The 19,023-nt window shown below is 37.5% G+C and overlaps 1 protein-coding gene across 2 annotated transcripts; it reads left to right on the plus strand.

Moving 5' to 3' along the window:
• The first annotated feature begins 1,099 nt into the window (after positions 1 to 1,099).
• On the plus strand, positions 1,100 to 9,127 carry LOC143037609 (2-aminoethanethiol dioxygenase). 2 transcript variants are annotated; one of them, XM_076206097.1, is made up of 3 exons: positions 1,100 to 1,754; positions 4,129 to 4,260; positions 8,252 to 9,127. In XM_076206097.1, exons 1-3 carry the CDS (start codon positions 1,575 to 1,577, stop codon positions 8,669 to 8,671), a joined length of 732 nt encoding a protein of 243 aa, XP_076062212.1. In that variant the 5' UTR covers positions 1,100 to 1,574; the 3' UTR covers positions 8,672 to 9,127. The 2 variants fall into 2 exon arrangements, with proteins under 2 accessions (XP_076062212.1, XP_076062211.1); XM_076206096.1 differs by having other exon boundaries at positions 1,103 to 1,754; positions 4,126 to 4,260.
• Positions 9,128 to 19,023: the final 9,896 nt, after the last annotated feature.

The raw sequence follows: 19,023 nt of genomic DNA on the forward strand, positions 1-19,023 counted from the left end.
CTTCTCACTAATTCCCGACCTGATGATAACAGTACACAAGAAAGGTCATCTCTCTCTTACGGTGAATTGTTTTCTGTTGTCAACGTCGTTCAGTTTTCCCTGCAAGTCTTCAATGTCAATTGTCTTATGTGTGATGAAGAGGTAATCGTTAAACATCACTCCCACAGTCCCACTATCACCCTATTATATTTTTTCTCGTCACTTTGTTGGTAATGTGAGGGAAATGTCAAATGGGGAATTTATGCACATATACATATATGCTGTTTCTACCTGCGCAGCACTATTCTTCTGGGAAAGATTGTAACATAGCTATAGAGAATATATATATATATATTCTGTGTGTGCGCGCGTGCGTGGTGAGCGAGCGTGTGTGTGCGTATCCGTGTGCACGAGCGGGCTTGTGTTTTCTTTCTATTAATTTTTTCTTGTTACTATCAGGCGATTATTGTAGACAGAAAAATTCAGGATCCCTTCTTCTTAAATATGGTGCTCTCGATTTAACCCTTCCACGATTATTATCCCAGTTTTGTTCTGGCTGCCGCAAGGATTATTCTGTCAAAGGATTACAAAAGGCGGAGCATAATAATGAAATAATAAATAAAAACTATAATAATGTGAATAACAAATAAAAAAAATAAAAAAAAGCATGGGTATAGTTAAATAATAAACAAACAGGTAAATAGTATATAATAATAAATTGTCGTCTCTCATGAGAACTAATTTGTTCTCGGGATTACAAAATGAATATAAAATAGACTTAATAAAAATAAAACTTCTACTAATATTGAGACTCTGTGGCTAGTAGCTGAATTTTAAATGTTATTTCACTGCAGATGAGCCTATTAATCAAACCATACTACTGCGAAGCATTTGGCTTTAATGCAAGCAGCGTACGTGACTGGGTCCACGCATAAACGTGGAAGCAATTTCACGAATTGAAAGGATGAATGTTCTATAAATTGTGCTACAGAATCCCTGTGAATAATTAACCAAATAATTAAATGCGGCAGATGTTATTTTCAAATTGGTGATACCTCATTGACTCCACATCGGAATTGCATCATCTAAACTTCTCTAGCTGTTTGAACGTGGACGCGCGCCTGGGTTTTAAATGGGCCCCATTGGAAGGCCAGAAAAATCAGGGGACTAGTACATTATATTTCCTGCAGTTCCTGGAGTGTTGGCTTTTGCATGAGCTTTGGTTTATATGGTGTTCTTTTATGTATGATATTTTATTATTTAATTGTTTTTGTGTAACGTCTCTGCCATGAAATTTAAATTTTCTGTGTCCAAACATCTTGACAACGGAGAGTGGGAAATCCCCCTAAAGCAACACAGCTGACTTCTAACTTTCGATTATAAGATAAAAAAAGAACTAATATGAAAGTTATGCTACATTAGATTCGTGAACTATAGTATCTTTAAAAGCTAAAGTATTTTTCTGTGGTTTAGTAAAAGGTATATAATAAGACTTATTGAAATATAAACGTAAGTGCGGACAATTTCAACAGTGATACCAATGATTGTTTGTTGTTATTTTCGACTGTGTCCGGAGAACCAATCACCCAAAGGAAATGGCTGCCTTAATGCAGAAAATCGGCAGTCTAGCGGTCCGCACATTTTCTAGAGAACTACGTCCTACTTCAGCAGTTTCCCTCGAGAAAGTTAATCATCTGAATGGCCTTCTAAGTAACCTCACATCAAATGACATAAACTTAGAGGCGGCACTATTGACTGATCGTGGTAACTTTGAGGTAATGCATTTTTTCCCATATAACAACGATGACGAAATCTCATCATCCCTGGGCATAATATCAGTTAAACTGACGCTAGTTTTAGTCATGCCGAAATTGAACATATCTAATGTAGTTAATATCTTTAGGGATAATCTAGTGTGCCATACTTTTCTGTTGAAACATTGTATATGTATCAAAACCTTTAACCCTGATAAGGTGGGTAACCTTATGAAGACTTCGTCACATACACCCATCCCACACACAGCTGTGTTCCTTCTATCTTAGCTCCTTTTGGATGAAAGTACCATCCCTGTATCACACCCACTGTTCAGGTCAAGCAATGCAGCAAGGCATGGCACCTCCACAGGTGGGCCCAACAGCTAAAGCTGGTATACATACACTGGTTTATCATATGATGACCCTTCCCCCTCCTCCACTCAAACACTTGCCTTACCTTAGAGAAAATATAAGAGAGAACTCGTATAAAGTGTCTCTTCTCAATTTAAACATAGTCTTAAACATGTCATATGTTTATTAACATATTCACACTTGTGCTGCTGATTAAAAGTTCAGTTAGACTGTCCCATTTGTTCATCATTCTTGAAATGAGGAACTGGCTCCTCTTTGCTATTCTGTGATTTCTCTTTATCAGTTTCAGACTGTGCCCTCTGATCTCTATGTGGCAACCTCTAGAATTTGGTAATCTTCACCACCAACTTTGCCATAGTTCTTCAGAATCTTGAGTGTCTCAACCTATTCCTTGGGTCATACAGGAAATTAAAGGGCAGAAAACACTGCACTGCATCACTTTTTAATCCATTCACGACCAGTTACACCTTTAAATTAGGCTGTCTTGAGATTGCTGCACTTTTATTAATGCATGAATATAAGTACAAGATGAGTAGGATAGATGGCAATTCAGACTTGTTTGCCAAGGTCATGAAATGGGTGGAGTATGAGGTGGATTGTAAACTATTACAGGAAAATCTGGATAAAGGTTATGAATGAAATCAGGGGTGGAAAATGAATTAAGAAAGAATGTAGATATATTTTTTTTAAAGTGCACACCTATGTGATATTGCAATAGAAAATTAAGTGTTCATTTTGTAAATTATGATGCATCAATGATAAACCTTTTCTTGGTAGAAATTAATAACAAAAAACAGTATTTTTTAGAAGTTCACATGTATGCGATATAGCATTAGAAAATTAAATAATAATTTTGTTAATTATACATCAATATGATATAAATTTTTCATGGTGGAAATCAATAACAGAAATTGTTGACACAAATGGAGTTGCGGTGACTCCTTGAAATGCCATATTTGTTTTGATAGATTCAGAGGTTGAAAACGATGACACCTGATTACCTCTAGAATTGTAGGTACTGCATTATTAAATGCAGGTTAGGTTAGGTAGGTAGATTAGGTCAGGTTAGAATACACAAATTTATCATACTTGTATTTCTAAGCCAGTAATTATATAATCCATGTCCAACACCATTAATAGAGGACCTCTTAATTTTGTCTCCACAATTCCCATTATGTCGTGTCTTTTTTTTTTTTCTTTATCTCTGACAGGTAATCATTTATGTATTTACTTAGTTGTATTTTAAGGGAAGGGAGCTATGCCCATGGTGTCCCACCTTTGTATCTCGCAGTGTCTAGTTTGCTCTCAAATTTGTGAGTTGTTTTTGTACACACTACTGTTTTGTCCAGTTTGTTCCAAGTGTCCACCACTCTGTGTGAAAAACTGTTCTTTTTCAGATCTCTTCTATAACTATCTTTTTTGAGTTTCTTTCTATGTCCTCTTGTGTTTTTCTAGTCCCAGTTTAACAAGTCCTCTCTATCAATTATTTCTGTGCCCTTCATGATTCTATAGATGGTCAGTAGGACTCCGTCTTTGCTCCAAAGTCGGTAACTCCAATTTAGCCAGTCTCTCTTCATATGTGTGTGTGTGTTTATACCAAAATATCTATATCCTCCCTGTGAGGGAGGTTCCTGATTCAAAGGATACCCTCCCCCATGTCACACCCACGTTTTTCCAAAACTTGTTTATTACCCTTCCTGTCTTGGCAATTTATGGATGAAGGGTCATCGCCAAGTCCTGCCATACTGCTTCGGTCAAACACAATGAAGCAAGACCCGGCACTTCTAGAATAGAGCCCAACTATTGTAGCTGCACCCCCCCCCCCCTTCATCATCCTGGTCATTCACTCAAGAAAGTTATGGAGCAGACAAGAAGAACAGCCCTTCAGGCCATATCATTTCCTCACTCATTCTACAACTTGTTGCATTTCATGACTATTTCTTCTGAAGAGTAACAAAAGATAAGTCGAAACTAAAGATTTCGTGAGCTCGTACTAACGTTTTTGAAATAATTTTTTCAGCAGTCTAGAGATGGAGCTCCAGTGACATACATGCTACTGTACGAAGATAATGATGTCACCATTTGTGTCTTTATTCTTAAACGAGGAGTTCGCCTCCCTTTACACGACCACCCAGGAATGTATGGTCTCTTAAAGGTAAAGTGGTATTTTCATAAATGAATGTTATCTTTTGAAGGCTTTTGATGTTATTTCTAGGTTTAATGAATCTTTTTCTCTGACTAACACCTGCTTTCCATAATTTCTATAATAATGATAATATGTTAGAAGTTTGATACTTTTTTTTTATTATTATTTTCATTCTTCTTCCTCTTCTGCTGTACATTAAAACACCCTGTACATGAGTATTGACTCTATGGTCATTTTTGGGATGTTCCTATGGTCCAGGCCCACATACCATTCATCTATGTTATATAAAAATCTTCATAGAGGAATGATGATACTTTAGTAGTGTAACTGTTTTTCTTTTATGCCTCCGTCTTGAACCTGTCCTATACCACTTCTCTGACCATTTCCTTTTCTAGATCCTCCTTTGGAGGGAAGCGAATTCTGCCTTCATGTCACTTCATCAGCACCTTTTACCCTTTCTTCTCTACTTTATTTGCCTTCCCTTCATCTCTTAATTTCCTTCCAAAACATTTTTTTTTACTACTTTCAAGATTTTTTGTCATACTCTCCCTATTTCATATCTACCCTCCTTTTTTCCCCCTTTAACTTATAATTTGTTTCTCTTCTTTTTTCTTTGTACCTATGTATCTCTTGTCCTATTTTGCAACCAGTCCCTGAATGCTTGTTCTTCTCTTCTACTACCTTCTTTGCTTCATCCCACCACTCGCTACCCTTCTCTCTATTCCCTGCCATCATTGTTGTTCCATACACCATCTTTGCACACCTTGTTATTCCCTCCTTGAATCATCCACATTCCTCCTCCACTTTTACTTCTACTATATCCTTCACCTCCACCCACACCTCTCTCAGCTTCCTCTACTCTTCCTTTTCTTTCTCATTTAAACAAATTTGCTCTAAGCACCTCCCTACCCTCTGCCTTTTTCCTCTTTTTCCATCTATCCTCCACTTTCAACTTACTTTCCAAAAAATCTGATATTCCCCCACTCTCTCCCCTAAGAACATGGACATCCAAAATCTTCCTCCTCTCCTGGATACCACTACATAGTCCATTACAGCCCTATCAACCACCCTTCCATCCACCACCCTCTCCCATGTGTACTTATGTTTAACTTTTTCTCTAAACACTGTGTTAGCTATCATAAACTCTCTAAACACATCTCCACCATCAACTCTCCACTACAATTTTTTCCTGGCACTTTACACTTCCCAACCACTCAGTCTATTGGAACAAATTAGAAAAAAAAAAATGTCTAAAGGTTGTAAAAAATTAGTGTTCCGTTCAGATGCATAGATACTTGGAATAGACTAGAAGGTGATATAGCATAAGCTGAAACAATACATGAGTTGGAATCTAAGTATGGTAATTGGAGAATAAAGAGATAACTCTGAAATCAAATTGCAGTTAAATACAATTAGCCAGAAACACCATGTTACAATGGTAAATGTAACTGAGTATCCTGTCTGCTCACGAACATGGCCGAGGTTACTCTAATGCACAAGAGGTGCTGCTGACTCCTCCTAATGGTAAAAAGCAAAACAGCCAATATTTGACTCCTCCTGTACAGATTACTGTAATTTGTGGATAGTGTCTTGTATGAAAAAGTAATTGTAGCCATGGCTTTGTATGAACCAAAGACTTGTAATATAAGGGATGCAGAGAGGAGGAGCTTGTGTTTTAGAAATTAAGTGCTCGAGAAGTATGGCAGACGTTACAAGTGTAGATAGAACAAGAAATATGGAGGTAAGGAAGAAGACGAGGGTAAAAAGCGAGTTAACAGAGGATAGATTAAAGAGTGCCAAGGTGGTTAGGTGCACATGGAAAGAACAAGTGATGAGGAACAACTCACAGAAAACATGTGGATGGCAGAAACTGATGGAGTGAATTTGAGAGGAAGGCCAAAAATGAGGTGGATGGATGGGGAAAAGGGGGCTTTTGATGGACGAGAATGTCTGTGGACCAAGGGAGAGAGTAGAAATGACTGGATGGATATTGCGGATGGATAAAAGGTTGACATGGCGCAAAGAGATGTTCTTGTTGTCTGGTTCATGAATAATTTTGAGTGGATGTGGAGGAAGGGTCACCGTATAATGAAGCACTGGGAGTGAACCAACTCTGGCTGCTGAGCCCATGCTACGGAAACCTTTGACCCGAGCATTGTGGCAGGGGACGGATAATCCTTCATCAAAGAAGCAGTGAGACAAGAAGGGCATGAAACAAGTTTCTATGTATTTACTTAGTTGTGTTATACGGGAAGGGAGCTATGCCTGTGGTGATCCATCTTTGTATCTCTCAGCATCAAGTTTTTTCTTAAAATCTTGAATAGTGTTTGCACACACTGTCCCTTTGTCTAATTTGTTCCAAGTATCTATCACTCTGTGTGAGAAGTTTTTTTTTTCAGATCTTTTCTGTAATTATCTTTTTCAGTTTCTTTGCGTCCTCTCGTTTTTCCATTGTTCCATTTCAATAAGTCATTCTTATTTAAGATTTCCATTCCTTTCATTATTCTATAGATAGGCATGTGCACCCTTTCATAAGGGGGAAAGGGCTTTTGATATGTACAGCCACTGCAAAAAATCTTGGGATTTACCAGTTATTAACATGAAAAATGTGTACCAAGTTATTTTGTGTTTCTCCCTCTATGCGGTAAGATTTTTCTAGTTGTTGGTGTCTGGCATCTTTTCGTCACTTGCTGCAGGTAAGCCGTTCACTGTCATGCTTGATGTATTTGAGAGGGTGTGTTAGTGTTACTTGAACCTCTAGTTTTGTTGAGGCCTTTTTTTTTTTTTTCTCTCTTTTTTTCTTCCTTACAAAGTGTTCATATGGTTGGTTCTTCATTTTTAAATGAAGAAAAGGACTGTATCATGGCCTGGAGGCAGGAAAATATCTCTGGAAAGGAAATTTGTGTTTTTATGGCTGAGGCAAAAGTACAGTTATGTGCTTGCTTGCAGCTGTGTGTGGGCTCCTCCCAGATTTAGTTTTGTCCCGCAAACCTATCACTGGTAGTCCACAGGAAACTTCTAAGGCTACAGAAAACCTAACTACAAAGGGCAAGAGCCTTTACTTGATAGCCTTATAGCTGAGAAAATCTCGCCCCAAGCTGCCGGAAACTGTTGCAGTTCACACCATACACCAACTTTGAAAAGACCTGAAACTCCCCAACTGTACCTCTGCCAAGAAATCACTTCGCACCAATGCCATGAGAAAGAAATGCCATAATTTTACCGATGAATATAAAAATCGGATGCCATAGCCGTGGGAGGTGATATGGTCGGAATAAAAAGTACCTTCCAAATCTTTAATAACCATCCTGCCAAAGTTGAGATAACCCTTTCCTGTCAGTTGGTACAACCCTGTTTACACTGTACTGACAGTAAAGCACCTACAGTCAGTCATGGTGTAGGGGGTTTTTAGTGGTAGTGCTGGTTGTGGTGGTCTCTACCAAATGATAACAGGTCATTATGTCAGTGTCCTCAATAATCGCTACACTTTTATGAGATACATGGCTGTATGACTTACTCATAACTCCACCATGCCATAGGGGAAGGAATTTTTTTTTTCCATTCTGATCACAATATTAACATTCTGGATTGGCCCTCTAACTCACCTGACCTCATCCCTATTGTGAATTATTGTTAAATCATAAAAAGGAAGCTTGATGTGTCCAAGTCAACCTCCCAAAAACACTTCATGGACAAAATCAAACTTCTGTGAGTTACATGATCAAACTTGCCCACAGCATGCCCAAAAGTCTCGGTTTGGTGATTAAAGCCCAAAGGAACATGACCAAATATTAGGGGAAATTCAAAATAACTTGATACTTTTTTCTATGCTAATAACTGGTAGGTCCTAAGATTTTATGCAGTGGCTGTGTACATCATTTAGTGAAGAATCTTTTCTTTAGATGTGAAATGTAATTAACTATTTTCTTTGTTATTTAAGAAATGAATGACTGTATTAACTGGTTTTGTTTGCAATACCCATTAAATTGGGATTTTACAGGTAATCCATGGCTCGGTAAGTATCCAGAGTTACACTATGGAACCTTCAAGAGGCAATTATGAAGGAATATTCTCATCTATCAAACACCCTCTCCAGACTATCACAGCTCAGGATCCAGCATGTTGTCTCACTCCAGACATGCACAACCTTCACGAAATTGCTTCTGTTGATGGCCCTGCAGCCTTTCTAGATATTTTGTCGCCTCCCTATGGTAATGATAATCGTTTAGGTATTGAAAGAGAATGTCATTACTTTAAAGAAAAGGATGGTAGCCAAACTTGTCACAATAGAGTACAACTGGTAAGTATACTCTCTCCACCTGACTTCTGGTGTGACAAGGCAGATTACAAAGGCCCTCCTTTAGCCGGCGTAATAGAATTGAATAGGACGAGCTTAGAATCAAATCATAGTAATTATTGACTTTTAATGATGCTTGTAGTTTTATTTTCTCTTGCAACAAATGAACTTAAATTAGTCTAATTTGAGCCTTAGTGTATTATTTTCATTCAGTATGAAATTGCAGTTTTGTAAGTTTGGATATTAACTTATCTATTTATTTTCATCCAAAGCAACAACTTTTGTTCAATGCCAGAAGGTTGACGAGGAAATCACAATAGATGTACTGGTATATGTTTCAAATGTACACCAACTAAATTAGCTTTGTACTTCCAGATGTTGTTGTTCATTAATCATATGTATAATTATTTTTGTTCTTCTCTAAAACTGTATGTATTGTTTTGCCCATTTTAACATGTTGGTGGATGTAGAAGCAACCAAAGATGTTTGGTGTATGAAAGTGTGTGATTGTGAAGTGTCAACATGTACTGTCAAAATGTGCAATACAAGTTAGCAGTAATGACGTGGAAAAAAAAAGAACATCATATATCATATTCAAGTGAATTCCTTCAACCCTGTGTCGTATTTTACCGATTTTGTTTTAGCCACTGATTCATGATTTTCTTCAGTTGAGGAGTGGACCTCGGTACCTTTAGCTGAGCTTCAATCATGAATTGACCACTTAGTTTTCAATCAAATTGTGGCATTAACCAGGACAAAATTTATAAAATGCTAAATGTGATCAACTTCATATATATATATATATATATATATATATATATACTATATATATATATATATATATATATATATATATATATATATATATATATATATATATATATATATACACATGTGTAGTTGGAAAGGCTTGTGGGAGGGTTTTGATTGATAGGGTTAGGAGAGGAACAGAGGGTCCTAATTGGTGAGAACCAGTGTGGGTTTAGGACAGGTAGAGGTTGCGCGGATCATATTTTTGTAATAAGGCAGATATGTTAGAAAGCGTTAGGAAAAGGTAAGGATTTTTTTTTTTTTTTTTTTTGGGGGGGGGGCGTTATGAATTTGGAAAAGGCTTATTATAGGGTAGACAGCAAGACACTGCAGGAGGTATTGTAGATAGATGGGATAGGAGGAAAGCTGTTAAGAACAGTCAAGAGTTTTTATGAGAGTAGTAGACCCTGTGTCAGAATTAGAAATTGAGAGAGTGGTTTGAAGTGAAGGTGAAACTTTGCCAGAGATGTATCATGTTGCCATGGGGTAATGGGCCAGGGATCGGACATGTTTAAAGAAAATGGAGAAAAATGGGGGATAAGCCAGTTGTTGTTTGCTGACAACACTTCACTTTTGTGTATACATATATATATATATATTATTATATAATAATGCAAAGTAGACCGATTGGAGAAAAAAAAACGAAGCAGAGTGCTTTCATATATTACATTTTCAGTGCACTGAAGATGTAATATACAAAAGTGCTCCGATTTGTTAGTTTCTTTTTTCCAAGTTACTTTGCATAAGTGAACACATGTAGCAGTGTTCTTATTAGCATATATATATAATATATATATATATATACACATACACATACATTAAACTTCCTAATAACAATAGATCATAATGAGAAAAATTTCTTTGTGACCCGTACTATGAAATATGGTGGCAGTTAATCTGAGACAACACTGTACATCTCACAGCTAATAATTGTATGAGGATCATGAACTGAGTGGATGGTGGGTCAGTGGGAGAGTAATAAGAACAAATGCTGAAAAGTGTGCTATATTCCAGCATTGCACATTTTGTGTCCATATTTGTGGTGAGAAGATGGATGTATAATTTATTTGAAAACTTGTTACCTGAAATTAATTTTCCTTGTGAAACTTAGTTCTTGCAGTATCATGATGTGATGTAGTAATATTTTGTTTTCAAATCTAATAATACACACTTGAAAAGAAAGTTGAAGTCTAGGACTGTTTTTGACAAGAGCAATCTAGCCTGGATATTTGTATATTGGTATGCTTCTTTGGATGTATGATATTCTTGATTACATACATTTCATTTGTCACAGTTTATTAGTGTTGACCTTAAGTACTATACAGATGAGAACAAAACATTTTATATCTTGGAGAGGAATATAACTTATGTACAAGTGATTTAAGTAAATTTATTCAGTGGTTTTATTTATTTTATTTATTTATTTTTCTTTTATTGATGCATGAGACACACATTGCTTAGTTCATAGTTTATGCAGTTTATAAAATAAGAAAAATCATTTATTTGTGCATGAATGTTTACATAATTTACAATCCATACCATATAAAGAAATATGCTAAAGTTTGTATACTTCTGAATAATACTTTATGCCTGAGTAATAGCTTAAGTAGCACGTCTTATGACAACCACCACCATAATACCATGGATATGTGTATTTACCTAATTGTATTCTATGAGAAGGGAAGCTATGGTCGTGGTGACCCTTCTTTGTATCTCTCAACATCTAGTTTGTTCTTAAATTCATGTATGGTGTTTGCACACACTATTGTTTGGTCCAATTTGTTCCAGACATCCACCACTCTGTGTATATGTATGGGTGTGTGCATGATTGATTCAGTTTAATGTCATGAACTCTCCCCCTATCAGGAGGCTAGGACAGTGCCCCTTACAAAGCATTTTTTTTAGAATAGAATTTAATGAACCATGCCCTTGGTCCAACTTGCTGGTGGCAAGGTTGAAACTGTTGTAACCTTGGCCTCTGCCATAAGTAGCATTTAGCATTGCTTTAACCCACTCAGCCAGTGAGTACCCAAATATATATATATATATATATATGATAATTCTTATGACAGTCGCATGCAGAATTCAAACCCACTGCTTTCGGCCACCCGTAAGATCACCTTCACAGAGCCTTAACGGGTGGCCGAAAACAGTGGGTTCGAATCCTGCATGAGACTGTCATAAAAATGATCAGATTGATGTTGCTGTTCCTAGTGAATTTCTCTCTCATATATATATATATATATATATATATATATATATATATATACACATATATATATATACATACATACATACATACACATAACCACCACCAAACTCGATACTCCAACAGCAACCCTTCGATACAAGTCCCACAGAGAAAACTGGTACACACCAGACAAGGACCACACTAGCACACCTTCACTCAGGTCACCCTCCATCATCGAGACACTACCAACACAGAGTAGCCCTGGCCAGATTCAAACTGCCCCAAATGCAACCGCTACACAGAGGACACAGAACACCCCACACTGACTATTCCCAGACAACAACACAATATCATTTCTCTTAAGTGATTTATGGCCCCACCCAGAGGCTGTTGCCAGTTTCCTTGAGGTTGTAGGTCTTCTGCAAAAGAGACCAGGGGCACAACGGATTGATTGAATACACACAAATTAAACCCAAAACGCCAAAAGAAACTTTTCCACCTTATATGGGGGCTGGCTGAGTTAAAGCATACACACAACCTACACCCATTCAGGGTCTCCCAACTTAGCACCTCATGGATGAGGGGTCATTCCTACCCCTGCAACACTTCTTGGGTCTGAGACAGTGCAGCAAGACACAGCACTTTGACAGTTTGGCCTAAGAGCTGGAGTTGGTTTACCCCCACTGATTCATTGTATGTTATCCCCATACCACTGTCATCCACTTTGGAAATATACAGAGAAGAAAAGAAGAATATCCTTTCAGGCCATGTCATTTCTTTATATACAAGCACTCGTCATTCACTCCTGTCTGCACTTTTCCTTGCTTGACAGACATTCCTCTTGTATCAAGTGCCCCATTCACTCCATCTATCCACCTCATTTGTGGTCTGCTCCTCAAGTTCACTCCATCCACTTCTGCTTTCCACATTGTTTTGATAGTATTTCACTCACTTCTTATATGCCCAAACCATCTCGGCATTGTTTATTGAACTGTATCTGCCAACTCTTGCTCCACCCCTACTCATTGCCTCACCTCTTCATTTCTTACTCTATCCTTTGAATCCCCACCATACTTGTTAAATACATAATCTCAAACATATTTAGGTTCTTCTTCTCTCCCCACACTAACAATCCCTAGACAACAATACAATATCTCTTCCCTGAGTGATCTGTTGACCTATCCAAAGGTTGTTGCCAGCTACCTGAAGGCCACAGGTCTTCAGCAAGAAAGACCTCATACAGTGGATTGATTGATCCTTCTTCATCCTTCAGATTCCAAGTAAGTGTCTGCTCCATACATTGGCATGAACACAATCACTCCGAAGCCCCTCCTGTCCAGTCTGCAATATAGCCACCACCCACCCCTTCTAAGCTACCAGAAGAGACTGGATGACCGCATTGTGGACAAATGCCCAGGATGTAACACTTCACCCCATACTATTCAACATGTCATGGAAGACTGCATTATACACAATCACACAAGCAAACAACACAACATACACTCCATAAAGGATTTGTGGGAAAACCCCGTTTCGGCTGTGGCATTCCTTGAGGAGACAGGACTGCTCGGACAGACAGTCTAGGAAACAACAACAACACAGTCACTCCCCCATACAGTCTTCTCTTTGTATCCTTCCCAAGTTACCTATTTCTCATGATCCCTTTCATTTCCTCCAGATATTTACTTGCATCCCTTACTTTATAATTCACTTCCATCCTGACTCCTACATTGTTAATGAAAATTGTTAAAACTCCACTGTGGTCAGCCTCACCCTGACAACAAACTTTCAGCCCACCTCCACCATCACCCCTTGTACATCTCATCACCTTACTTTTGGCAACACTTACTCAGAGCTTTCTCTTCTCACATACCCTCCCAAATTCTGCCAGTTACTGGTTCAGTCAATCTTCTAAGGCATTTACGTAGCTATGAGTGCATTGTCATCCGTAAACAACTGGCTTGCCTCCCACATCCTTCCACCCTCACTCCAAGCATCTGCCCGTCACCCTCAAATTTACCTCCTCTTATCATCCCATCTATGGATATATTCAGCAACCATGGTGACATTTCACAACCCTGGATCTGCCCCACTTTCACCCCAGACCTCTCACTTTATCCATTCCCTACCCTCACATAAGCTCTACTCCTCAAAAACTTTTAACTGCCCTCAGCAGACTTCTGTAACCCATACATACACCATGTGTTGTATAATTTCTCTGTCATTCTTGTCATGTGAATATTCCAAATCCATGAAAGCCAATCCATGAAAATCTTACATTTGATTAAAAAAAAATTCTCATCTGTCTTGCTAATGTTTATCTACACACCCTTTCCCTTTCCAAAACCTACACAGCTCTTCCCCAATTATCCCTTCAGCTCCCCTTTTAACCTCTTCACTCCAGGCCAAAATCTCACGGGCAGCATTATCTGCCAGACGTACGATGTGTCGTAATAATACTCGCATCATAAAATATAGTCACTGCTTATATCGATCGTTCTCAAGACGCCCATATGGCAGCCTCGCATATCCACTTGCTCCTCATGCCGCCTACGTATGCAGCACCGTATGGAAGGGGTTAATCCCATCTGTAAACACCTTCCTGTACCCTTAACCTCTTAGTACGAGTCAAATTCTCACAGGCAGCATTAGCTGCCTGATGTACAATGATGCATCTCAATACTCGCATTATGAAATATAAAGTACAGTGAGACCTCTCATTAATGGACGTTAATTAGCTGTGTTTGTGGTGTTTTTGCTGTGTTTTCGGTGTTTTAGGTGCTGTTGTTTAGTGTGTGCAATCACTATGCCACCCAAAAACCACCCCAAAACACCAAAAACAGGGAAACACCGCAAACACAGCTAATTAACGTCCGTTAGTGAGAGGTCTCACTGTAGCTGTATTACTCATTCTCTTTCACTTTGAATGTTAATAACCACAGAAAATATCATCAGGCCAGTTCACAGAATACGGGGGTCACTCAGCTTCAACTACAAAATAAATATAATCAAGACACTGACGCCAGCATCCTTATGTACCCATTCACTCATGACACTTATGTAGTCATCACCGTATCAAAGGGGTTAATAGACTGATCCCTCTAAAGTATATTTGTCCCCCTTTTCCTCGTATAGTGTAGTTATAGATACAATCCTTCAGTCCACTGGAAAACTTCCTTCTTGTAGGCACGCATTCCATTGTAACTACTCTCTCTGTCAGACACAGTCCACATAACACCCATCTAACCTAGGTGCCTTACCAACTTTCATCCCTTCTAATGCTTTTTGTAATTCATTCTTTTCATATAGTCCCATTATTCTCCTCTCCTACCACAGTAATTTTCCTGGTATATCATCCAGGCACAGGCAAAGCCTCTCCATCCTCCTCTATATTGAACTACTCCCCAAGATACCCAACTTCCCCTTACCACCTTCACTTCCATTAGCATCTCTCCATCTGCACCTTTTACTTTCAACTTGATTCACCCCTAACTTTTTTATGCATATATACATATATTATATATAATATGTATGTATATTAATTTTCTTTCTTAAGATTGTAAACCAGCTAGATACCTCTTCAGTACAGGGTTATATAATCTGAAATAGATCTTCGTGCAAAAAGGTAATATGTTTATGATTGGCTAAGTTGAAGCAAAACCCAGCTATACGTACTGCTGACCAAAAGCAGTCTTGTGTCCATTTAAATTTAGAGTTCTCATATGGTAAGGAACTATTTATCCTCAGTAAACCATGTATATTGTTGAAGTACATGCAGTAGATATTCTACTGATGAAAAATGGTGTTATTTATTGTGATAGGGAATAGGTCTTAAGCATTGACATGTACTTTATCTTTTAAGCAGAATTTGTAGAGTCTGGAAATAGTCCTGTAATTTATATCACCAGATGGCATTGAAAGATTGTTCCTAAAGTTATAGCGGGTTTGGTTGTATGCAGTGAACTTGAATTTGTTGTTGATAAATAGGTGCTCAAGTCATGAAAATAGAATTGATTAATGTGATTGCTAAAATCACTTAGAAAATTATTGTGAAAGTCAATATGTGGTTCTGCAATTCAAGAATAAGGTGAAAAGCCTACCATGTTCTGCGTTGTGTAAGTATTCTGCTTTATGAAATGGGGACACGTTTGTAATTAATGTTGAAAGTGATGTAGTGTAATGCACTGTGCATTCTGCAATAAAAATGTAATAGGTAAGTTGAATAATTCAAACAATGATAAGTTCTTTAATTCCATTTGGGTCTTGCAAAGTAATTGATACATATATCTGACAAAATTTTGCTCAAATATAGAATAAAAATTTGCCAGAGATAATTGTAAAAGGCTGTTCCTGACAAAAAGGTGGTCAAAGTTTATGTAATTCTGAATATGTTAAAGGGAAAATGGGGTTTAGGAAGATAGGCAACCACAGAGCTACAGGTTAGCATAAAATTCAATTTGCATGAAATTATTTGTTAGTTTCCAAAGGGCTCTCATATAGTATTAGGTATGACTGATTAAAGCACAAATGATTTATGTGCCAAAACTTAGAAACAAAATGATTTTGTGCATTTTGAATGTTTGTATTAAAAATAAGGAAAATCATTACTTCACCGCATTGCTCTCTTCATACCCGATCAGAATGTATTTTATTTATTCGATTTGTTTTTATTTTTAAAGAATTCCTATTCATTTAGCTATATATTTTCATTTTAGTTATTATTATTATTATTTTATTGTTATTATTTTATTTATTTATATTATTTTTTTTATATAGTAACGACTAATGACGATGAAAAGTAGAACATAATTCATAATTATAAACTGTATGTGCCTCCTCAAGGTTTTTTCCTAATTTGACCTTAAGTTGAATTATATTTTGTGTGAGATTTGTGGATAATGAAAAAATGTGTGTTCACATGTTCTAATGTGAAAATATATCCCAATTTAAATAGGGCATGGTTCCCTACCAGTAGTGTGGGTCACAAGAATAGTTTAGAATAATATAGTGAATGCTCAGTTCTTCCATTGGAACATCATTACAAGGTATCAGTGTGTCATTATAATTCATAACTATACTCTTTTGTTGCATTGTACCATTAAGGGCTGGAGATAGCACTTGCATTTTGGTCGTTGTTTGATATATTTCTGGTTATGGGTTTTATGAAAACCCACTTATTTTCTTGATGCTATTCAAAATTATATACCTTTGATTAGTCAAGTGTGTATTGTGCTTAATATTTTTTCTTTCAAGAATTGAGTCTGATTTTGGTCTGTAGTGCATGTTTACAAATACATTAAGGATAGTGAATGTTCATATATGGAATAGCTTGTGAAGATAATGTTTGCTATTCAAAGGACATGTAATTTTTTTGCTGTTCATTATCATCTCTTAAATGTATGGCTGTACAGAACAAGTTAATATATCATCTCTGCAAATTGTCTAAATTAAACAGAATTATTAAGGCATTTAGAAGTTCTTGTAATCATGAATCTTTTAAAACTACTGCACAGCATTCTGGAAATCAGAATAGCAATTTGGAAACCAAAGAACTATATCATATGGTTATAGATTGATAAAAATCGGTACTTAAAATAAGTCAATTTGTGATCTGAGTACCAATAATCGGGTATTATTGAAAGATTTGTGTCTCATTGATGGAGAGGGGATACATATGGATAATGCAGAGAAGCACTGATTCTGTAAATGACTCTCATCAGTGCTTTGTCATATTCATAAATAAAATATGAAATCGACTGTCGTTTTCTTTTACTTTTCTCTCTCTCTCTCCAAGGAATAGTTTAAAGGTGACCTTTTGCTGCTATTACCCATTTCCAAAACAGGAGAAAGACTTGAGTGATAATAAAAGACAACCTGATAGACATATCAGCAGGATTGTGAGAGGCTTATGGACTACTTCAGATGATTAAAGTGCCGTTCCATTATGTGGATGAAGAGATGAAAAAACTCATTGAAACCCAGATATGTCCAAGACTGGAATATGCATCAGTAGTATGGTCATCACACAGGGTGAAGGATATAAGCAAGATTGGGAGAATACAAAGGGCAGCAAGCAAACTGGTCCCCAGCCTGGCAGATAAACCCTATGAGGAGAGACTAAAAGCACTGGGTCTACCAACTTTGAAAGATAGAAGAGAAAGAGGTGACATGATTACAGTGTTCAGGTCAATAAAGGGGATAGATTGCACTGATAGAAAAGATCTGATTAAAGATGAGAATGCTTTAAGACATCATGGAAGTAAATTAAGAAAGACCACATGTCGAAAGAATGTGAAGAAATGCAGTTTTCAATTTAGATGTATAAATATGTGGAATAACTTAGAAGGTGATACAGCCCAAGCTAAATACATGAATTCAAATCTAATTATGATAATTGGAAATCAAAGATATGGGTTAATTTGGAACCGTACATGAATTTGAGTCTAGGTATGCTACAAAATCAGAGAATAGGAGATGCGACCCTATGAGCATTGCCTATTTCCTGTACATTACAATTAGGTAAACGCCCATTTCATCCCCACCCATTCCGCCTCCTTTCACCACCCTTCCTTCCCTCCCTCTCATCTTGGCTCCTGGATGATGGGTCATCCCTGCATCTCACCAATCACCCTAGGTCAGAAGCAATGCAGCAATGACACAGCACATCTGCAACAAAGCTGTTTCATTTAATTGGCAACCCCCCTCTCTGTCCCCTCATGCAGTAACATTTAAAACAGAGAAATCCCTTCGGAGTGTATCAAAATATCATTCGCACACAACCACTACCTAATTTCCCTCATCTTCCACCCACACCTTTCATGCATCACAGTATCATACACAGCCATTTTCCATTCCCCCTTATCTTCTGCCTTCTCCCTCCCTCAACAGACATACCTCTTATGCTCAATGCCCCTTTTACCCCATCCATCCATCTCATCCTCCATTGTCTCATGTTCACTCCTTCCACCTCTGCCTTCCACACTATTTTTACTAATCTTTCTTCTCTCACTCTTTCCATCTGTCTAAATGATCCTAATACTCTTTCATCAACCCTAATTCCCATATCATTTTCCAATCTCGCTCTCTTCACCTGTTCTCTATTCAACCTTGTAACCCATACCATACTTCTCAGACATTTCATATACACACTTAAACTCTCCCCTATGTTCCATGTTTCTGCCCCATACAGTGCTGTCAGCACAATCACCCCTTCATACAATCTCCTCTTGGCATCCATTCCCAAATGTCTATTTCTCATTACACTTTTCAATCCCCCAAGGTATTTACTTGCTTCTCTCAATCTACATTCTACCTCCACCTCCACCCCTCCTTTTCCCACCACATGCAACCCCAAGTATCTAATGTTATCCACTTCCTCCAGTCTCTTTCCTTTAATATTTCAAAATTGCTGCCATCCTCCTCCTTGTACATCTCATTGCTTTACTTTTATCCACACTTACCTTCAGCTTTCTCC

Source organism: Oratosquilla oratoria, chromosome 22 (genome assembly GCF_046742065.1).
Source record: "Oratosquilla oratoria isolate Oo_2021 chromosome 22, ASM4674206v1, whole genome shotgun sequence".
Lineage (NCBI taxonomy): Eukaryota > Metazoa > Arthropoda > Malacostraca > Stomatopoda > Squillidae > Oratosquilla > Oratosquilla oratoria.

Coding starts and splice junctions, on each gene's coding strand:
- LOC143037609 (XM_076206096.1), top strand. CDS start 1,575: ATGGCTGCCTTAATGCAGAAAATCGGCAGTCTAGCGGTCCGCACATTT. Junction 1,755..4,125: donor CTGATCGTGGTAACTTTGAG/GTAATGCATTTT, acceptor TAATTTTTTCAG/CAGTCTAGAGATGGAGCTCC. Junction 4,261..8,251: donor GAATGTATGGTCTCTTAAAG/GTAAAGTGGTAT, acceptor GGGATTTTACAG/GTAATCCATGGCTCGGTAAG.